A 24,531-nucleotide genomic window follows, 5' to 3' on the forward strand; every position below is an offset into this window, starting at 1 on the left:
AATGTGCGCTTGAAGTTTAACTGGAACGAAATATTGTCTTTGAGTGGTGGGGGTGCGGGGGAACGGGTCAGGAAACAAAATTTCACATGTTGATTATAAATATTGATGGAAAATTAAAAATGAAAATAAAAAAAAAATGGGTGAAGTGGGGGAGGGGTGGGGGGGGGGGGGGGGGGCAGAGGATGAATGATCAGTGGTGGGTGGAGGTGGGGGAATGGTACAACTTGCATCATGTTGATAAATATTCATGGAAGGTTTGAAAAAAAAATCTAAAATAAGGAATGAAAAAAAATATTTTTTTTTTGGGGGGGGGGGGGGGGGGGGGGGTGACCAAGGCAAGTGGGTGCGCAACTTCCCATGCTTATAATTAATGTTCATAGAAAAGAATGAAAGAAATTTAATGAAATTCTGCCATATCTATAGATCTATAGTACCCTATATAGTTAACACTAGAAACTTCTAAGGGCCATAACTCTGGTGTTACTAGGGCAATCTGACTGAAACTTGATGGGCCCCATAACCTCATAGTGGTGAACATGTATATGAAGTTTGTTTGAAAAAAATCTAAAATAAGGAATTTTTTTTTTTTTTTTTTTTTTTTGGGGGGGGGGGGGGGGGGGGGGGGGGGGGGGAGGGGTGTGATCAAGATAAGAGGGTGACCAGGTGTGGGTACATAACTTCACATATTTACAATAAATGTTCATGGAAAAGAATGAAAGAAATTTAATGAAATTCTGCCAAATGGTAAGTTTGTTATGTACAAATATGTGGATTTTTATAAAATTAAAGGGCAATAACTCTTAATTTACAAATAAATGTGAACGAAATTGTGTGTACACAACCACATCATGGTGATCTAAATTCTGTTTAAGTTTCATAGTTCTAGGTCAAATATATCAAAAGTTATGATGCAGAAATTGCCATATTTATAGTACCTTATATAGTTAACAGTAGAAACTTCTAAGGGCCATAACTCTGGTGTTACTATGGCAATCTGACTGAAACTTGCCGGGCCGCAAGAACTCATAGTGGTGAACATGTATATGAAGTTTTATATAAATATTCCCAACCATTTCCTAGATATGGCTCCAGAGGGACGGACAGACGGACGGAAGGATGGACGGAAGGACGGACAACGCCAAAACTATATCCCTCCGACTTTCGTCGGGGGATAATAACAGTGGTAAAGATAAAGTGTATCAAAACACTATGTAAGTATAATTCTAAGCAAAAAGGGAGCATAATTCATAAATATTGGTGCAAGAGTTATGCACCTTGTGTCATGATGATGTGGAACAACTACTTCAAGTTTGAATCAAATGCATTTTGTAACAACTGAGATATAGTGAAAATGCATCAAAATTAACCTTAAATTCTAAGTAAAGGGGGCATAATTCATGAAAAAATGGTGCCAGAGCTATGCACCTTGTGTCATATGATGTGGGTGATGATGTTAAACAATTATTTTACGTTTTAAGTAAATCCATTCAATAATAACAGAGATAGAGTGAAAGTGCATCAAAACTTTAACCTGAAATTCAAAGTAAAAAGGGGGAATAATTCATGAAAAATTTGTGCCAGAGTTACGCACCTTGTGTCATATGATGTGGGTGATGATGTTGAACAAATATTTTAAGTAGGAATCAAATCCATCCAGTAATAACAGCGATAGAGCGAAAGTGCATCAAAACTTTAACCTGAAACTCTTAAGTGAAAAGGGGGAATAAATCATGAAATACTGGTGCCAGAGTTATGGCCCTTATGTCAGATGATGTGGGCGATGATGAGGAATAACTATTTCAAGTTTGAATCAAATCCATCAAGTAATTACAGAGAAAACTTTAACCACGGTAGGGACGTGGAAGGACACCGACGCCGGGTCGAGTAGGATAGCTCTCCTTATACTTTGTACAGTCGAGCTAAAATGGCATGTGCACAGAGCATCTGACTTCGGATTTTTTGAAAGAATACACTTTTTCCTTGTGCCTAATAAGCGTCCACATAACTTGTCCGAATCGCAACCTCTTGCACATCAGTACAAATGTGGATCTATGGTATATATACATGTAGTGTGCACTTGTAAATAAAAGCACCTAGTGACCACAGTTCATATAAATAACAAGAGCTCGTCACTGACCACTGAGCCATTTTTGAATGTTCCAAATTTCAAGACTAGCTCAAGATCAAAATCAAGGTCAAATTTCATTTCGGTACAAAACACTGTGCATGTGGTCCAAATTTGAAAGCTGTGGCTTGAGAAATGTGAAAGTAGGTCACTAGATCAATTTCAAGGTCAAAGTTCATTTCGGTAGACAGAACTATGCCTGTGCTTCAAATCTGGAGGCTGTAGCTTGAGAAATGTAAAAGTAGGTACTAGGTAAAAATCATGTCAAATTTCAATTCAGAACACAAAAATATGCATGCAGTCCAAATTTGAAGCCTGTCGCTTCAGAAATGTAAAAGTAGGTCACTAGGTCAATCTCAAGATCAAAGTTCATTTCGGTACACAAAGCTATGCATGTGGTCCAAATTTGAAGGCTGTAGCTTGAGAAATGTGAAAGTAGGTCACTAGGTCAAAATCAAGGTCAAATTTTATTTCGGAACACAAAACTAGGTATGTGGTCCAAATCTGAAGCCTGTACCTTCAAAAATGTGAAAGTAGGTCACTAGGTCAAAGTTTGTTTCGGTACACAAACCTATGCATGTGGTCCAAATTTTAAGGCTGTAGCTACAGAAATGTGAAAGTAGGTCACTAGGTCAAGATCAAGATCAACTCATGTCAAGGTTCATCTTGTCACTCAAAACAATACATGTGGTCCAAATTTGAATGATGTAGATTATAGACATGAAGTTTTTCCCTATATAAGTCTATATGAACCATGTGACCCCCAGGGTGGGGCCTAGAGGGATAATTTGAACAAACTTGGTAGAGAACCACTAAATGATGCTACATTACAAATATCAAAGCCCTAGTCTTTGTGGTTTGGACAAGAAGATTTTCAATGTTTTTCCCTATATAAGTCTATGTAAACCATGTGACACCCAGGGCGGGGCCATATTTGACCCTAGGGGAATAATTTGGACAATCTTAGTAGAGGACCACTAGATGATGTCATATACAAAATATCAAAGCCCTAGGACCTGTGGTTTTGGAAAAGAGGTTTTTCAAAGTTTTTTCCTATATAAGTCTATATAAACTATGTGACCCCCGTTGGTGGGGCCATATTTGACCCCAGGGAAATAATCTGAACAATCTTGGTAGAGGACCACTACATTTTGCTACATAACAAATATCAAAGCCCTAGGCCCTGTTGTTTTAGACAAGAAGATTAGAAACCATTTAACTGTTCCTGGCAAATGTGACCTTGACCTTTGACCTAATGACCTCAAAATCAACAGGGGTCATCTACTGGTCATGACCAACCTCACTATCAATTTTCTTGACATTAGGCCTAAGCGTTCTTGAGTTATTGCCCGGAAACCATTTTACTGTTCCTGGTCACTGTGACCTTGACCCTTGACATACTGACCTTAAAATTGATAGGGGTCATCTGCTGGTCATGACCAACCTCCCTATCAATACTCATGATCCTAAGCCCAAGACTTCTTAAGTTATCATCCAGAAACTGTTTTACTGTTCTGGGTCACTGTGACCTTGACCTTTGACATACTGACCTCAAAATCAATAGGGGTCATCTACTGATGATGACATACCTCCCTATCAACTTTCATGATCCTGAGCCCAAGCGTTCTTGAGTTATCATCCGGAAACCGTTTTACTGTTCAGGCTCACTGAGACCTTGAGCTTTGTCATACTGACCTCAAAATCAATAGGGGTCATCTGCTGGTGATGACCAACCTCCCTATCAACTTTCATGATCCTAGGCCACAGCGTTCTTCAGTTATCATCCGGAAACCCTTTTACTAATCAGGGTCACTGTGACCTTGACCTTTGACATACAGATCTCAAAATCAATAGGGATCATCTGCTGGTGATGACCAACCTCCCTATCAACTTTCATGATTCTAGGCCCAAGCGTTCTTGAGTTATCATCCAGAAACGGATTGGTCTACATACAGACCGACATACATCTGCAAAACAATATACCCCTCCTTCTTCGAAGGTGGGCATAAATATACCTCTCCGGAGGGTGCATCTATCCAAGAGGAGGAAATTACCTGTAATAGAATACAATATGGGCAGTGTTGTTTTTATTCCAAAATCTACCTTTAAACTGATAGGGAATCCATCCTACGCGTAGCAACAAAAATCGGGATCAATCCCTCTATGGTAACATGCAATAAACCGAATGAGATATGTAATGCATTAAGACTATTGGTCAGCAAGCTGCCCACTGCTATGATAAGCCCCGCTAGGGTGACCTGGTTTCTGACCCCATATGACCCAGTTTCAAACTTGGCCTAGGAACCATCAAGATAAACAGTCTGACCAAGTATCATGAAGTTAGGGTCATAAATGGGGCCTCTAGGCTGTTTACAAACTTTTCCTTTGATTTGACCTGATGACCTAGTTTTTGACCAGACATGACCTAGTTTCGATCCAGGCCTAGAGTTCATCAAGATAATCATTCTGTGCAAGTTTGTATCAGATCAAAGTAATGGTTTTCACTTAGTCTCTGAGTGTCCCTTCACAACTCCCTCCCATCTTTGTTGCAGTTATTAAAGTTTTTTGAGATGAATCCATCTTCATTCTTGATTAGTATATGCATGTACATGATTTTTAGTATGCATATGTTGTTATGTTATATATTACTGTTTATGTTATTTCTAATTGATATATTTAACGCTAAAAGATGCTCTTGAGCCTGTTTCACAAAACGTTGTAGGATTTTTTTTTCACATACTTAGAACAATATAAAAGCAGACTTACAAAAAATATGCAGTATGAACTACAAAATTTATTTATCACTTCCCCGCATTATATTATCCCAGATCCCGGTTTGTGAAACGGGGATAACATTTAGAAATTGAAAGTAGTTGTCCGTAAGTATTGACAGGTGGCACTCATTAATCTTTGCCAATATTTTCCAGCGTTTTCTTTATTTTACACTATATTTTTAACAGAAAATATCTAAATTGACCAAAATAACCTGTTGGTAATAATTTGTACATAGAAGAATGTCAAATACCTGTGTATTTCTTTCTATAAATGAACAATAAACCATGGTATGTGTGACAATTTTCCTGCATTCTGAGTTTACAGATGAAATTGAAAAAAAAAAAGATAATGAAAACAAAGATTGGAGGGAGTTGTGAAGGGACACTTAGAGACTAAGTGAAAACCATTACTTCCTTCCAGACAGACGACTATTCCTTCCAGTGAAACGCCTGTACGGGACTAATTATCAAGGAAAGCCATCAGATGTTATAAAGTTATGCTCAATGACTACCTACTGGCATATGGACATTCATAGCAAATATTTTCCTGCCCAAAGTGTCATTTCCTACAATCTGACAACCACATTTCAGTTAATGTAATACACTTACTATTTCTGCAGGAACAGCCACGAGTCTATTCCGATCCCTGGGACGTCTTCTCTGCAAAGGTTTCACGTTATCACCAAACTTGTCACGCCACTTCTGTTTACCAGACTGTATCGCTTGCTCAGCATCCCCATTCTGTGCTGGATTCGCTCGTGCCGGATCCCTGTTTCTCTCAGTGGCAGTTGGTAGTGTGTTCCTACCTTTGGGTCCCCTATTTTCCCATTTGGCATATACATGATCCAGGTTAGGTAAAGCAGACACTGGCATCTTAGACTTCCAGCAGCTCTAAAATCTGTGAATATACCATAAACATTATTATTCTACAACTCATCTGTCCCTATGCTGAGCCACTTGCTGTGCTGTCACTCAATTTTATTGGCACAAAAATCTCATAGGTTTCAAACATTAAAAATAACAAGTGGGCCGTAATGGCACTAAATCTCTCACATGAACTTCAGAGCTTTAACAGGCCAGCAAGTGTGCAACTTTGGAAGAGGACCATAATAATTATGTTCCAGGTGTCAAAAGTTCCAGAGGCAGAAGAAGTTGATTAAATAAATTAGTGACAGATGACAGTTCAAACACTATACGCTTCTTAGGTCTTTAAAATTAGGTGGGAAAAATACATAAAGACAAGAGGAGCAGTCTGCGGGTGTTTTGGAAGGTCTCTTTATAATGGTTGTCTGCATCTAGCGGTTGATTTTTATTTTTAATTCTATTTTTAGCTCTAGCAGCCATTAAAAGGGGGCTGGGGCCCTATTTGAATAAAATTGAAAGAGGACCTTAAAATGATGCAACAGACAAAGTTTGATGAAGTTCCATGAAGTAACTCATGAGAAAAGGTTGTTTAAAGGTATTTCTAAGCCAATGACCCCCATCTGAACAAGGTTGGGAGAAGACCCCTGTCGAGAATTTGTTCATGAACTGATGATGATCATGAACAGTTCATGAACTGTTCATCACTATTCATCAAAGGTTCATTAAAATAATTCATCAATAGTTCATGAACCTTAGTTTCATGAACTGTTCATAAAATGATTCATCAACAGAAGTTCATGAACCTAAAGTTAATGAATTGTTTGGGAACTGTTCATCATCAGTACTTCATGAACCATAGATTCATTAACTGTTCATCAAACAATTCATCATCTAAAGTTCATGAACCTAATTTCATGAATTGTCTGTTCATCAACACAAGAACATTGTTTTTATTTAAGATAAATATTACTGAGCTTGATAAAATGGTCCCTAAATTATTCAAGAATGCACTTGGCACTGGAGATCCTGAATTTGTCCATCAAATTACTTACAGACTTTAAACAAAAAAATATGAATGACATGACATCAAAACTTGAACCCACCATTCAATTAAGCTATAAATAAATAATAGTGTGTAAGGTTAATTTACTCGTTTTAATGTCTTGAAATTTCACTGAAATGGGTGAAATTTACCAAAATGATAAAAATTTAGTGAAATTTCAATGAACTTTGGTGCAATTGAAATCAATTTAAAGGTAGGATAATTTTTTCGGGTAACTCTATACTAGCACCTTAAGATTCTAATGGGAAATAACTGGTGTTTACATATTTCGTCTGCAACTTAGTGACATGGGTAGTAGATTTGACTCCATCTGTGAAAAATACCATATCATCATTACATGGACACGGTTATAGTGGAAGAAAAATTGCAGAATAATTAAAAATAGATAGTTCTACAGTAAATAAGTGTTTAAAGCGTTTCAAACAATGCTGAAAATTTAGAAAACATTGATGTAAACAAGCGGGTGGGGAAATGTAGAAAAAAAATGAAGTCAAGTGTGAGATAAGATGCCAAGACAAGAACCACCAGGTATTAACCCTAGTACTGCTATATAACGAAGTCTATTAAAAAATGTCAATTGAAACTAAGGCTTTTGGCCATAAACTATTTTTCTATTTTTAGTAACAATTTTTCTATTTATAGAACAGTTACCTTGACACCAGATTTGTGAAATCAAGCATCTTAACCAATTTTAGGTCAGATGGAGATTTTAGTATGGTCTTTTGTCCATCGTCTGTCCGACCACAATTAGCTTGTGTGTGCGATAGTGCCTTCATTACTTTTTTATTTAAACCAAACTTGCACACGACTTGTATCTCTATAAGATCTCGGTTCCTATATCACATCATGGGTCTTGTTATGGCTGTCCGTATGAAAAATTGATTTCAGATTTATTATGAATTTTCATTAAATTCCATAAATTGTTTCTTACAATTATGGTCATTTTCATTAAATTCCACAAATTGTGGTTCATGAACTAGTTCAAGAACTTATTCATGAATAGTTGTTGAACTACAAATTGGACGTATTAATAGTTCTTGAACTAATTCAAGAATTTGTTCATGAATTGTTCTTGAATTAATTCATGAACATTTGTTCATGAACCTGTTCTTGAACTGATAAAGTTCATGAACCAATTTGTCCAATTTGCAGTTAAAGAACTGTTCATGAATAAAATGTTCATGGAATTCTCGACAGGGACCTTACAATTATACCACAGAGCAAATTTGATGAATATCCATCAAACAGTTCATGAGAAGTTGTTTAGAAGTGGCACTTTGTGCACATATGCGCTAAAAATAAATGAGAATGTTATTTCTTAACAGTTACTGTGGTTTCATTTCCTTACAAAATCCAATACAATAGTTATTGTTTTAACCCTTATCATGCTGGACACGACTGATTCTGCCTTTGCAACCAGTGTAGATCATGATCAGCCTGCACATCTGAGCAGTCTGATCAAGATCTGCACTGTTCGCCATTAAGTCAGTATCTTTTTGGTAAGCACCCCTTTTAACAGTTAATAGTACTGTCCAAATTGAAAGATGGACAAGTTCAATATAGAAATTTAGCAGGGTAAGGGTTAAGAATAATAATGGCTTCACATTATTTAAAACATCCATTTATCATCCATTTACAGTACCCATAGCCATTCAAACTATGAACATTTTCATATTCTTAAGTGACATGTACTGTCAGGTGACCTAATCTCAAGAACAAGCAAAGTCAGTGTATTTATATCCTTGCCTAATAAGTTGTTATGCAAATGAGGGACTATATCTTGAAAGATACTTAATTTCCAGATATGCACAAGTTATGTACAAAAGGACCATGCAGTGGTTTTGCTGGTTCCTATTTTTTACAAAATCAAGGGGAATTAGATGTTTGCCATTGGACACCTGTGCCCCCACTCCCATTACTGTATATGGTTTCATGACTCTAGGTGAAATATTTCTTAAGATAATTATATGCAACACAAACTTTTAACTTTATGTTCATTTTTTTCACTAAGTGAAGGACCATAACTCTGGCCTAGCTGAGTGAAATCCCAAAGAGAACACCCAGTGCATAACTTCACATACTATATAATAATGCTCTAATGTTTTATGACTCTAGGTCAAGTACATTTTGAGAAACATGGGACACAAACTGTCATTATTTGACTTAGTCAAGGGCCATAACTCAGTATTGCTAAGCGAAATAATAAAAACAACTTAGAAGCACAAATTCACATGCTGGATAATATTCCTACATGATTTCATGACTCTAGGTGAAATAATTTTTAAGATATATGCAACACAAACTTAGATCAATTAAATTATTTATGTGTATTTTTACTAAGTCAAGGACCATAACTCCAATCTAGTTGAGTGAAATCCCAAACATAACACCAGGTGCGCAACTTCACATGCTTTATAACATTCCACTTATGTTTTAAGATTCTAAGTCAAATACTTTTTGAGATACATGCGACTCAAACATGTATCCCATTTATGCATATTTTTGACAATCAAGGGCCATATTTCTGGTCTGACTGATAAAAATCCAGAACAAAATCCCAGGTGCAAAACTTCACATGCTGAATAATATTCCTATGATGTTTCATGACCCTATGTAATATACTTTTTTAGATAAGTGCGACACAACTTTCTATGCATATTTTTTTACTAAGTCAAGGGCCATAACACTGGTCTGACTGAGTGATATCATCTAGCAAAACCCCAGATGCACAACTTCACATGCTAAATAATATTCCTGTAATATTTCATAATACTGGGTCAAATACTTTTTGAGGTACATGTGACACAAACTTAGGCCTTTTTTATGCCTATTTTAGACTAAGTCATGGGCCATAACTCTGGTCTGACTGTGTGAGATCCAAATTAAAATCCTTGGTGCACTGCTTCCTGTGCTGAACAAAAATCCTGTGAGGTTTGATGAAGCTGGGTCAAATACTTTTTTAAGATATGAACGATACAAATTCGGCAAAAATTTTGGGGGGCACAAAAAGTAACACTTTCTATTACCTAATAAAAGCCTCTCAGACTGGTAAATACATATTTTATCTTCCTGTGTAATATTAGCAAGACTTGAAAGTTTTGTAAAGTAAGTTTCATCAGTGTAAGTTAATATAAAAGATATTGACAAATAAAACAAGAGGGCCATGAAGGCCCTGTACCGCTCACCTGACCTATTGACCTAAAGATCAACAAGATTAACATTCTGACCAAGTTTCATTAAGACATGGTCATATATGTGGCCTCTAAAGTGTAAACTAGCTTTTCCTTTGATTTGACCTGGTGACCTAGTTTTTGACCTGACATGACCCAGATTCAAACTGGACCTTGAGATCATCAAGATTACCATTCTGACCAAGTTTCATGAAGATACAGTGTTAACAAGCTTTTCCTTTGATTTGACTCGGTGACCTAGTTTTTGATCCCACCTGACCCAGATTTGAACATGACCTGTAGATCATCAAGATTAACATTCTGACCAAGTTTCATTAAGATATGGTCATAAATGTGGCCTCTACAATGTAAACTAGCTTTTCCTTTGATTTCACATGGTGACCTAGTTTTTGATCCTACATAACCCAGATTCAAACTGGATCTTGAGATCATCAAGATTACCATTCTGACCAAGTTTCATGAAGATATAGTCAAAAATGTGGCCTCTAGAGTGTTAACAAGCTTTTCCTTTGATTTGACCTGGTGACCCAGTTTTTGACCCAACATGACCCAATATCAAATTCTTCCAAGACTTTATTGAGGGTAACATTCTGACCAAGTTTCATTAAGATTGGGCCCAAATTGTGACCTCTAGAGTGTTAACAAGCTTTTCCTTTGATTTGACCTGGTGGCCTAGTTTCTCACCCCAGATGACCCAGTGTCAAACTTGTCCAAGATTTTATTGAGGGTTACATTCTGACCAAGTTTCATTAAGATTGGGCCAAAAATGTCACCTCTAGAGTGCTAACAAGCTAGTCCTTTGATTTGACCTGGTGACCTAGTTTTTGATCAGACATGACCCAGATTCAACCCCGTCCAAGATTTTATTGAGGGTAACATTTTGACCAAGTTTCATTAAGATTGGGCCCAAATTGTGACCTCTAGAGTGTTAACGAGCTTTTCCTTTGATTTGACCTGGTGACCTAGTTTTTGATCCGACATGACCCAGATTCAACCTTGCCAAGATTTTATTGAGGGTAACATTTTGACCAAGTATCATTAAGATTGGGCCCAAATTGTGACCTCTAGAGTGTTAACAAGCTTTTCCTTTGATCTGACCTGGTGACCTAGTTTTTGATCCGACATGACCCAGATTCGAATTCATCCAAGATTTTATTGAGGGTAACATTCTGACCAAGTTTCATTAAGATTGGGCCCAAATTGTGACCTCCAGAGTGTTAACAAGCTTTTCCTCTGATTTGACCTGATGACCTAGTTTTTGATCCCAGATGACCCAATATCAAACTCGTCCAAGATTTTATTGAGGGTAACATTCTGACCAAGTTTCATTAAGATTGGGCCAAAATTGTGACCTCTAGAGTGTTAACAGTCAAATTGTTGACGACGACGACTGACGACCGACGACAGACACAGGGCGATCACAAAAGCTCACCTTTGAGCACTTTGTGCTCAGGTGAGCTAAAAACATTGCATTCTGTCCGGAAACTGGTTCATAGCCAGTAGAGATTTTCAAAACAATATGTACATTCTCATCAAAGTAAAAGAGTCTTAGAAAACAAAGAAGAGTATAAAACAAGTGAATGAAGTATTGCCATGCAATACAAAGTCCCCTACTAGAAGGCACTTAATTTTCTCTCCTGCAGTATAACATAATAAATTGATATCCGTCAATGTATAAACAATATTGTACTATATATACAATATGTTATAACAAAACACTTGGATTAAAATTTATATATATAAAAACCTACAGTTGTTTTCATTATGGCATTTTTTGGCCGATTATCATAAAAGGTGGTCTCGATTTTTCCCTACGAACAGTAATAAATAAGTTACAATATAATCTATTTATAGTAATAACAAAGGGACGTAATTCTAGAAACAAGGGTGCCTTACGGTGGTGAACATTTGTGGCAAGTTACATCAAAATCCCTCCATGCATGAAGAAGAAATGCTCCGAACAAAGTCATTCTTGTATTTGACCTTTGGCCTCTATGTGTGACCTTGACCTTAGACCTAGGGACCAGGTTCTTGTGCATGACACTCCATCTTATGGTGATGAACATTTGTACCAAGTAATATTAAAATCCCTTTAAGGATTGTTGAGTTACAGACTGGACAGGAAAAAAGACCTTTTGGCCTTTGACTTCCAAGTGTGACCTTGACCTTGCAGCTAAGGGCTCGGGTGTTGCACACAACACATTGTCTCATCCAGGGGAATAATTGTGCAAACTGATATTTAAATCCTGTTCTGCATGACAAAGTTATAGACCAGACAGGAAAAAGTCCCATTGACCTTTGACCTCCAATTGTGACCTTGACCTTTGAGCTAGGGGTCCGGGTTTTGCGCATGACATGTCATCTCATCATGGGGAACATTTGTGCCAAGTAATAGTAAAATCCCTTCATGGATGGGAGAGTTATGGACCGGACAGGAAAAAAGCCCTGTTGACCTTTGACCTCCCAATTGTGACCTTGACCTTTAAGCTAGGGGTCCAGGATTTGCGCATGACACATCGTCTCATCATGGGGAACATTTGTGCCAAGTAATATTAAAATCCCTTCATGGATGGGAGAGTTATGGACCGGACAGGAAAAAAGCCCTGTTGACATTTGACCTCCAATTTTGACCTTGACCTTTGAGCCAGGGGTTCGGGATTTGCGAAGGACACATCGTCTCATCATGGGGAACATTTGTGCCAAGTGATATTAAAATCCCTTAATGAATGACAGAGTTATGTACCGGACATGAAACAGACCCTGCTCATGCTATGTAAACATTTGACTGCCAAGTGTGACCTTGACCTTTGAGCTAGGGGTCTGAAAGTTGTGCATGACACATCATCTTATTATGAGGTACATTGTGTCATTAGTAATATTAAAATCCCTTCACGGATGGCATAGTTATGGACCGGACAGGAAAAAAACCCTGTTGACCTTTGACCTCCAACTGTGTCCTTGACCTTTAAGCTAGGGGTCCGGATTTTGTGCAAGACATGTCGTCTCTTTATGGGGAACATTTGTGCCAAGTAATATTAAAATCCCTTCATGGATGACACAGTTATGGACTGGACACGAAATTGCGGACGGATGGACGGAATGACGGACGTTCCTACATATGGATACTTATGTGGCTACTCTTTTGTTCTCTCTATTGTTCTTTTAGCCACGTAAGAGAAAAATAGCCACATAAAAGCCTTACGGAATGAATGACATCAAAGAAAAAGTACAGTTACCTATTGTTCCTATAGCCACCTAAGTATGCAAATGTGAGCTTGGAATGACAGAATGACGGACGGAAAAGCCCATTCCTATAGTCCCCGAAACTGGTTTTCAACCAGTAGGGAACTAATAAGATAGGAACTAGAGGTGCTTTTGAGAAAAGCGCATGTGTCCCACAACTGCCTAATCATCTGAATAGTAAGTCTGTCTTTATATACTGTTTACGTGTTGGAGTAAGCGGCCTATTGGTATTCACATGTTGGAGTAACCGGCCTACATGTGTGTATCGGTACATGTAATTATGTTCAAGGGCCATAATTCCGAAGTGCCTGGGCCGATATGGCTAGTTATTGAACTTGGCTGAGGACTTATTGGTAAACACATTTTGTTCAAGTTTGGTGAAGATCGGATGAGAAATATTCGACTTAGAGTGCACACAAGCTTTGTGACAGAGAGACAGACAGACAGGAGTAAATCAATACTGCCAATTTCAGAATAGCGCGCCGATTCAGAATTTGCATCATACACATTTAGTCACTCACTGATATCGATTTTCTGATCACGAGTGGCTAATTTTGTAACCGTCATTTGCATAAACTCCGTCCAAGACGCGAGTCAAGTTAAACTGAAAAGTCTGTCATAAATGTATGTATGGTTTTTAAAATGGATGATCTTACAGTTTTTAGCGGTATCTCAGTCTCAGTTTCAAAACAAACATTTTTTTACGTGCACTCGGACTGATTACATTATGTCTTTAAAACTGAACTTGATTAACGTCGCATTCTCGGATCATTCACGTATACATTATAAGTTTTTTTTCCCTTCACCGGTGTACATCGATTTCCTTGTGACAAGTCGATAAAAAATAATGTGTATTTTTATCGCTTGGTCAGGGATCTAAGTTTACAATAGTAAATCATAGCCTGATGGGCAAGACTTTTCACATTAAAAATTATATATTTAGTTTAAACATAAATGCCCTGTTTACATACATTACTCAAGTTATAAAGGTAACAGCTCTAAGCATTTCTGTGTGTTTGGTAATCCAGCAAACATGCGATTCTGAAGACATGCTTGAATTAACTGGAATATTATTTTTTCGCACATTGAATATGTATCTAGGTCCTACTTATCAACGATTCAACTTCCGGTCATGTAGCCGTTGTACATGAAGTTAAAAACCTTAAGTGCTGCTCCTTCATTTGGCTTTAATAGCAAATTGAAACTTGATTCGGGATTCATGACTAAGTAAGTCTCCTTGCCAAAAAACCTTAAGTGCTGCTCCTTCATTTGGCTTTAATAGCAAATTGAAACTTGATTCGGGATTCATGACTAAGTAAGTCTCCTTGCCAAGAAACTTGCTCACGACGGAAATTTATTTTCTTGGGTTTAACGCCAGATTTCAACAGTTCTTCTTTGATGTCGGATGGTTAGTTTACTTAATTAAGCATCGCCCCTGGGAAGAACCAGTACTAGACTCTCGTCTCCGTAAGAAATTGTCAACTTTCTCACATAAAGAAGTATGGTCGGTAGGAAATCTCGAACCTGTGCCCCCACCCCAATCAGTGAGAGGTTACAGTGATTTCAAGACAACGACTAACCACTCGACTACGGGAGCAGTCAAACGATGGATGGGTACTACAATTCGGATTCTAGAAATCACACAGCAGAAGTCGACATAGAACTCTCAAGTTGATTAATGACAGCTTAGTTTTATCTCTACTTTTTTCCGTTTGACTTAAGTATTCCACATGTCTTCTGCAATCAGTAATAATTTGACGGATTTCTTTGAAATAATGTATATTTTTTTCATATTGAAAACTTTTCCAATGAAATTCTAATCGATGTCGATCCTTTGCTTTGGTATTTTACAGATTATGTCGTAAATACAAATTCTAACACGTTCCGATTCATTTTACTATTAATCAAAGAAGACAGAAAACAGTGTATTATTATACAACAAATCACTGTTCTGACATCACAATTATTATGGCATGTCGTCAAATGGCATGGCGGCGCGCTGGAAAAGAAACCGATTGAAAACGGGCAAATATTTAATGAATGTCATCAAAGATGTACTTAAAAATCCTTGGTAACGTGTTAGAATCGAAATAATATATCTCATTTAGTGATTTGCTCTTGAATAAATCATTGTTTGTCGTTCAGATGCGTATTATTATATCACTCGGGCTGCGCCCTCGTGATATAATTCCTTCGCATCTGAGCTCCAAACAATGATTTATTCAACGACAAATCACTGGATGAGATATATTATTTCTTAAATAGATTCTATAGAACTTACGTGTCTCAAAAGATTTTTTTTATTTAAAACTGTGAATAGTAAAATTGCACCTCTATGTTCACAGCGTTTGTAAAAGGCGATCTTGCTTATACTTTGCCTGTCACAAATACTAGTTTTTAACGATCGTACAATCTGACCATGATATGCATTTAATCAGAATCACATGTGCTTTTGTTAGTTTAAAATCATAACTATAATTTTCCTATCGTAAGCTTGTCTGACTTAGACAATTCTCGGCGTCAAACTTGGAAAGATCAAAATAAACCTAAATTAACCCACTTGAAACCTGGAAGACTGGATGTGGTAAACAGAATCGGACGGAGGTATAATTATATAGTGACCACATCACTTTGTATTTTTTACCCACAATCGGATTACATCGCATCATAGGAAAGGAAATGCGTATTAGTTTTTTTAAACAAGAGGACCATGATGGTCCTGAATCGCTCACCTCTTCCTACATGACCCAGTTTTGAGTATGACGTCGTTTTTTCTATTATTCGACATAGTGACCTAGTTTTTGAGCTCATGTGACCCAGTTTTGAACCTGACCTAGATATTATCAAGATAAAAATTCTGACCAATTTTCATGAAGATCCATTGAAAAATATGGTCTCTAGAGAGGTCACAAGGTTTTTCTATTATTTGACCTATTGACCTAGTTTTCGAAGGTACGTGACCCTGTTTTGAACTTTAACTAGATATCATCAAGGTGAACATTCTCACTAATTTTCATGAAGATCTCATGAAAAATATGGCCTCTAGAGAGGTCACAATGTTTTTCTATTTTTATAGCTACTGGCCTAGTTTTTGACCGCACGTGACCCAGTTTCGAAAACTGATCTAGATATCATCAAGGTGAACATTCAGATCAATTTTCATGAAGATCTTGTGAAAAATATGGCCTCTAAAGAGGTCAAAAGATTTTAATAATTTTAGACCTACTGACCTAGTTTTTGACCACAGTTGACCTAGTTTCAAACTTGACCTAGATATCATCAAGATGAAGATTCAGACCAATTTTCATACAGATCCCATGAAAAGTATGGCCTCTAGAGAGGTCACAAGGTTTTTTTATTATTTGACCTACTGACCTAGTTTTTTAAGGCAAGTGACCTAGTTTCAAACCTGACCTAGCTATCATCAAGGTGAAAATTCTGACCAATTTTCATGAAGATCCATTCAAGGGTATGGCCTCTAGAGAGGTCACAAGGTTTTTCTATTTCAAGACCTACTGACCTAGTTTTTGATCGCAGTTGACCCAGTTTCAAACCTGACCTATATATCATCAAGATAAACATTCAGACCAACTTACATACAGATCCCATGAAAAATATGGCCTCTAGAGAGGTCAAAACGTTTTTCCATTATTTGACCTACTGACCTACTTTTTGATGGCACGTGACCAACTTTCGAACTTGACCTAGATATCATCAAGATGAACATTCTGACCAATTTTTATGGAGATCCATTCACAAGTATGGCCTCTAGAGAGGTCACAAGGTTTTTCTATTTTTAGATCTACTGACCTAGTTTTTGACCGCACATGACCCTGTTTTGAACTTGAGCTAGATATCATCAAGATGAACATTCAGACCAACTTTCATACAGATCCCACGAAAAATATGGCCTTTAGAGAGGTCACAAGGTTTTTCTATTATTTGATCTACTGACCTAGTTTTTGATGGCCTGTGACCCACTTTCAAATTTGACCTAGATATTATCAAGATGAACATTCAGACCAACTTTCATACAGATCCCATGCAAAATATGGCCTCTAGAGAGGTCACAAGGTTTTCTATTATTTGACCTACTGACCTAGTTTTTGATGACACGTGACCCACTTTCAAACCTGACCTAGATATCATCAAGGTGAACATTCTGACCAATTTTCATGAAGATCTCATGAAATATATGTCCTCTAGAGAGGTCACAAGGTTTTCTATTTTTAGTCCTACTGACCTAGTTTTTGATAGCACGTGACCCTGTTTCGAACTTGACCTAGATATCATCAAGATGAATATTCAGACCAACTTTCATACAGATCCCATGAAAAATATGGCCTTTAGAGAGGTCACAAGGTTTTTCTATTATTTGACCTACTGACCTAGTTTTTGACGGCATGTGACCCAGTTTCGAACTTGACCTAGATATCATCAAGGTGAACGTTCTAACCAATTTTCATGAAGATCTTGTGAAAAATATGGCCTCTAGAGAGGTCACAAGGTTTTTCTATTTTTAGACCTACTGACCTAGTTTTTGAAGGCACGTAACCCAGTTTCGAACTTGACCTAGATATCATCAAGTTGAACATTCTAACCAATTTTCATGAAGATCTTGTGAAATATATGGCCTCTAGAGAGGTCACAAGGTTTTTCTATTTTTAGACCTACTGACCTAGTTTTTGAAGGCACGTGACCCAGTTTCGAACTTGACCTAGACATCATCAAGATGAACATTCTGACCAACTTTCATAAAGATCCCACAAAAAATGTGACCTCTAGACTGGTCACAAGCAAAAGTTTACGGACGGACGGACGACGGACGCTGCGTGATCACAAAAGCTCACCTTGTCACTATGTGACAGGTGAGCTAAAAATGGCTGCGTGTACGTTTATCTGCACCATTTAGTAATTTTTGAAGCAAAAATGAAAATAAAAGAAAATGCCAAGACTGCACGCGATTTACTCGATTGCGCTCAGCGCTCTTTACAGAATTGTCCGATACACATGTGTAGAAGAAAGGAATTACTGAACAAGACTTAGTGTTATAATATAACAGTGACCTGAAAGCATGTTCAATAGAGTGACATCATTCATAACTGGCGCGCTAAAATAGCAATCAACATGACATGTAAACTGGACAATAAAGCTTTTTATTACAAAATCTAGTGCATGATCTTAGGTTTCTATTCTCTGTGTAACAAGAACGAAATGCAACAAGCTGCACTCTTAACCCTTACCCTGCTAATTTTCTATAATGAACTTGTCCATCTTTCAATTTGGACAGTACCATTAACTGTTAATAGGGGCGCTTACAAAAAAGATACTGACTGAATGGCGAACAGTGCAGACCATCATCAGACTGCACGGACATGCAGGCTGATCTTGGTCTGCACTGGTTGCAAAGACAGAAGCACTTGCCACAATCAGGCTAAAGGTTGAAATAGAAGAAAGGCATTATACATACATGTACTAGGTATTACCAGATTTCCACGATTCTAGGGATAAAACTTTCAGTTGTATTTTGACAAGATACTGCATGTAGTTTTAAATAAATATTGCCGAGTTTGTTTTCTCACAATTGAAAGCAAAATGGGTAAACAAAACTTATAGTTCAATGTATAATGCGGTATTTTCCACGTTTGAAAAAAAATCCATGACCGACATCCGTGGATATAATACGAAGACTAGATACATCAATTCAAAATAAATACATGAAACCAGTTGTGCTGTATTTCGCCGAGAGTTGCTATAAATACAAATTATACACATCATTGTCGAACTTCAGTCAGTTCAGATCTATAATGTAAATAGTTTTAAGTGTATATGCTGCGCATGCACATGTATGTATATATTGTAATGATTATGCAGGATTATCTCGAAATAAACTCCCGTAATATTTCACTTTTGTAACTAACACTAAGTCTTTACGAGGTTGCTTTCCACTGCGACCGATAGAAATATACGTTTGGGCGGAGCAAACTACAAGCGTCATCAAATTACCCTCTCACCGATCACTGGAGTGACAGCTACGCCATTTACTACCTGCGTTTGTTGTAAACGCCAATTCGGCGAGCTTTTCTGAAATTGGCAGTATGTCTCCAACACCACTGTGTGGTGGGAGGCATAATAATAAAGTAAATCCTTATTAAAATGAACGAAGCCTTCACATCAAAGTGCAAAACAAAGTGATAACAAACAGGGCAGGTTAGTTAGTACTGATGAGAAAATAATAAGAAAAAAATTTAATGTACCCTGTGATAATATTATCCAAATACAAGAGGGTCACGATGACCCTGGATCGCTCACCTGAGCAATATGAGCTACATGTTTCAAATGTCAAACTGATGCTAAAATATGAAGAAAGTAGGTCAATAAGTCACATTTATGGTCACTGAAAGTCAGTTTTAAAAACAAGGAAGTAGGTCAAGATCACTGTCAAGTGACCCCTACTTGAGGTCATCAGAAAATTACAATTAAACTGTCTAGAAAATATAATCAAACAATTTTTAAAATATTTTTTCCTCTATTACTCATATAACGAGTGACCACGGGGCAGAGCCTCTTTTCACCCCATGGGCATTATTTGAACAATCTTGTTAGAGAACCACTAGGCAATGCTACATACCAAATATCAAAAGCCTAGGCCTTGAACTTTCAGACAAGAAGATTTTTAAAGTTTTTTCCTATATAAGTCTATGTAAAACTTGGGACTCCCACTGCAGAGCCTCTTTTCATCCCAGGGGCATAAACTGAATAATTTTGGTAGAGATCCACTAGGCAATGCAACATACCAAATATCAAAAGCCTAGGCCTTTGCAGTTTTAGACAAGAAGATTTTAAAGTATTTTCCTATATAAGTCTATGTAAAACTTGGTACCCCCAGGGCGGGGCCTCTTTTCACCCCAGGGTAATAATTTGAACAATCTTAGAAGAGGACCAAAAGGCAAAGCTACATACCAAATATCAAAGGCCTAGGTCCTATGGTTTCAAACATAAGATTTTTAAAGTATTTTCCTATGTAAAACTTGGGACACCCAGGGCGAAGCCTCTTTTCACCCCAGGGGCATAATTTGAACAATCTTGATAGAGGACCATTAGATGATGCCACATGCCAAATAGAGAAGCTCCACGCCTTGCGGTTTTGGACAAGAGGATTTTTTCCTTTCAGTTGCCATTGCAACCAGACTTCAGTGTTGAATTAAATTCTTTGAACAATTTTTGAAGATGACCATCGAAGGAACATCCCTGTGAAGTTTCATCAAAATTGGCCTAGTGATTTAGGAGGAAATGCTGTTTAAAAGAAAGTGTGGATGGACGATGACGGACAGACGGACCGACGTCGGACCGTGGGCAATCATTTATTTGGGTTTTACGGCGCACCAACACAGTATAGGTTATTATGTCGCCAAACAGGACTACAAATTTTGGTTTCCCATCTCATTTACATCGAAATAAAAACATGAGGTATGGAATCAAAATTTGCATACCTGCTGGAATCACAGAGTTACAGCAAAACCAAATGTTAAGACCCTATTAGTCGCCTCTTATGATCATGCAAGGGTAAGGCAGCGGTTCCAATTCTTTTCATACATAGATTGTCCCAGAACCACATGGGGCCGGTAGGCGATCACAATAGCTCACCCCGAGGTGAGCTAAAAAGCCAAATCAGCCCTGTGAGGCAAGGTGGTGACCAGGTGTGGGTACACAAATTCACATGTTTATAATAAATGTTCATGGAAAAGAATGAAAAAAGTTTAATGAAATTCTACCAATTGGTTGGTTTGTTATGTACAAATCTGTAGATTTTTAAACAATTAAAGGGCAATAACTCTAAGGAAAATTGACCAATTAAAAAAAAAATTGACAGGCATCATCGAAGTATGTTTATTTTAAGTTTCATGAAATTCTACCAGCTTGTTACTGAGAAATGGCTGCAGACATGGATTTTTCATTAAATCAAGGGCAATAAAGGGAAATTGACCAAACCAAAAAAAACAAAACTTGACAGGCATCATCGCAGTATGTTGGTGCATGTTTATGTCAAGTTTTATGAAATTCTACCTGATAGTTACTGAGAAATGGCTGCGGACGGATATTTTTGGGCATTTTTCATTAAATCAAGGGCAATAACTCTAAGGGAAATTGACCAATAAAAAAAAACTTGACGGGCATCGTCGCAGTATGTTGGTTCATGTTTATTTTAAGTTTCATGAAATTCTACCTGCTAGTTACTGAGAAATGGCTGCGGACAGATGCACGGACGGACGCATGGACGGACAAGCCATTTCAATACCTCCCTCCCGATTTCATCAGCGGAGAATAATAAAAAGCACAGTTTAAAGAACATTTTAGTAAAATGAGTGTTTTACAAGTTCTTTCCACTATTTCTAAATAAAGTACAAACTGCGCAATGGAAAAAGTCGCCTTTAAATTTTTATCCGAAATTTATACGTCCGAAACTCGTAAATTTATCAAGTGCACAATCAAACACTGGAAGTTTTCATACATGTTTCGATTCTCTTGTTTTAATAATGCCCGATTCTTGCATCAACTTGTTCAGATTTATACATTTAATTGATTTATTTATTAAATCTTCTCGAAAACAATACCAAACTTGGCGATCTTTTTACAATATTTTGTACTGCAGTTCAGACGTCCACGGAATCTGTTTTCATCCACAGGGTCCGGACAATTCATTTATAGAAACTGGCCGTATTTGAAATAAATATAAGTAATTTATAATAAAATCAAGAAATAACATACAACTGATGCATAAGATCATGTTGAAGAAGGTTTATGTCTGCACTCAAGTTTATCGGCTTGAAACTTTTTCAAAATGGCGGCGGCTTATAATATTGATTAACTACAGTGGGATATTAATGCTACAATTGGTTGAAGTTTGACAGGCAAGTTGGCAGAGTTAACCATGGATTTATCGATAATTTACATCAGATTCTAGTGTATTATGTTGTGTCTGCATTAAGTTTTACAACTTCAGTAAACAGATTACAACAGTCTGAAAACTGCGATTCGGATTTCATCCGGAGGTGATAATTAAGGTAAGTGGCCGTCTTTAAAGCGACCATATCACCCGAATCTGTAGGATGATCCTTGGTGTCATTGGAAAAAAATGTCTCAGCCTGATCTTCACTTTGTTGTCGCAAGAGACTTTCGCCAATTGATCCAAATTAGCGCCAGATTTTGTAAATTCTCACATTTGGCGCCATTGGCGACCGACAGCGCAATCCCTGCTCTGAACAGTAGTTGTTTTTATCAAGAAGAGAGCACTTTTGTATGACATGGAATTAAACATGTCAATTATGCAATTATTAATATACCCTGCTTCCTAAAAATGGAACAAACATACCGGTAATTATATATTTGTCAATAAGTTAGCAATAGGTATTTCAACAACAACATATATTATGTATAGTTTTTTTTATCTCATCAACGTTTCGGCTAACGCCTTCATCAGGATAATACACATACAAATATAAACAATGGACGTGACGTAAAAAAAACTTTGGTGAAATACAACATTTTGAATCTATGATACTTAAAATAATTCAGCTTTAGATAATTACCTTTATATGCATCTATCCCAATATAAATCTTTTCTAATATTTGGTTCCAATCAGTAATTAATTCCTTGAAGACCTCCAGGTTAACTATTATTAGAACCATATGAACTAGACACCTATGTACAACACAATGTAAGTCAATCTATATAAGAAATGCAGTGCACACTTTGAAATTAGCAAAAACAAAATATAGTGAACAAATAAAATATTCTTGAATGAATAAATAATTATATTTTAAAGTGCTCATGCATTTAATTTCTTCATCACCTATCCATACCATGTTTTTTTTTTCTTTTCTTGTTTAAAGTGATGTGTACAGAAGTTGTTGTTGTCAACATCTGTGTTCCAATTATTTAAACTGAGTTTCAAGACCAGTCTGTATGTAACTTTGTCATTGGTCAGTTTCCAGACTGAACACACAGACAGCCAATCAGATGCTGCAGTTTTGAGACTGGTTTTCAAACTTTATTTGATACCTTTATCATTTCTCTAGATATCAGATGATGACTGTTATGTACAAAGGTTTTGTAACAACTTATCTGATATCCAAATCTGATTTAAACAGAGGAGGATTTGAACTTGACACACAAAGGATAAAAACATGCTATCTCATACATATGCCATTCCAAGGCCACGTACTCATAAAGTGTTATCACAATGTGCACTTTAATATGAACCTAAATTTTATCCTTCCGAAGTACACAATTCAGAGGTCACAATCCATAAGTAAACCTAACCTTGACCTTTTAACAGATACTGTCTCCCTACACAACCTATTCAAATCATTACATATCAAAATATGATACGTTTTAATAATAAACCTCTTTACATTAATACTTATATTGCCAGATTTTTAAAATTGCTAAAAAGGAAAATAACTATCTCCATTTCCAAAATACTCACATTGAACCCTACTACAGTTAAGATAATGATTTGACATGGGACATAGGCTGAAAATGTCAATAAGAAATTGTTTTGTTTCCCTTTTTACAAACAAACTGTGCTATTAATATCAGCTGCTGTTTGTAATACTGCTAAAAATCTAGTTCCAATCTCACATACAATGTCTCTTAGTTCCAAAACTCAACCAATAAAGTTATCTAAAACAACTAACTGATAACCAGTAACATATGACTACATCAACAAGAGGGCCATGATGGCCCTAGATTGCTCACCTGAGTTACGTTATACACATATAGGTAAAGTGACTTAAAGCCCCCTGGTGGCTAAATACTTTAGAATACTAAATTGAACAATCTTCATAGAAGGTCACACAAGGACCATTTGTGTGAAATTATTTTAAAATCAGGCCAGCAGTTTCATATTTTAAATTTGAAGTTTCCATGGGAAAAGTGACAATGCCCTCTGGTGGCCATGTTTTTGACAAATCAGAATAAACTGAAAATTTTGGTAGAGGGTCACACAAGGACCATTGTGTGAAATTATATTGAAATCAGACAAGTTTAAGTTTAGGAGATGTTGTTTGAAGATTTTTCTGTTTTTAGCTCTGGCAGCCTCCAATGTGCAACCAAGCGGAACGACTTGTACAATTTCGGAAGAAATATCCAACCCAAGTTTCATCAACTTTACCACAAGGTTTCAGTGGAGTCGTTGTTTGAAGAACAGTGTGGATGGACAGACAATGGACAGATGACAGACGCCGGACGGTAAGTGATCACAAAAG

General features: G+C 37.0%; 1 protein-coding gene across 3 annotated transcripts in view; it reads right to left on the reverse strand.

Moving 5' to 3' along the window:
• Positions 1 to 24,531, reverse strand: part of LOC123546991 (glycerol-3-phosphate acyltransferase 1, mitochondrial-like) — a 183,898-nt gene that overhangs the window by 143,886 nt on the left and 15,481 nt on the right. For 2 of the 3 annotated variants that reach the window (XM_045333709.2, XM_045333707.2), the window contains one exon: positions 5,509 to 5,797. In XM_045333709.2, coding sequence (XP_045189644.2) covers positions 5,509 to 5,772 — 264 coding nt within the window. In that variant the 5' untranslated portion in view covers positions 5,773 to 5,797. Of the gene's footprint in view, positions 1 to 5,508; positions 5,798 to 22,850; positions 23,423 to 24,531 lie in introns of those variants that run through there. The other variant, XM_045333708.2, reaches the window with a different exon arrangement.

Source organism: Mercenaria mercenaria, chromosome 9 (genome assembly GCF_021730395.1).
Source record: "Mercenaria mercenaria strain notata chromosome 9, MADL_Memer_1, whole genome shotgun sequence".
NCBI lineage: Eukaryota > Metazoa > Mollusca > Bivalvia > Venerida > Veneridae > Mercenaria > Mercenaria mercenaria.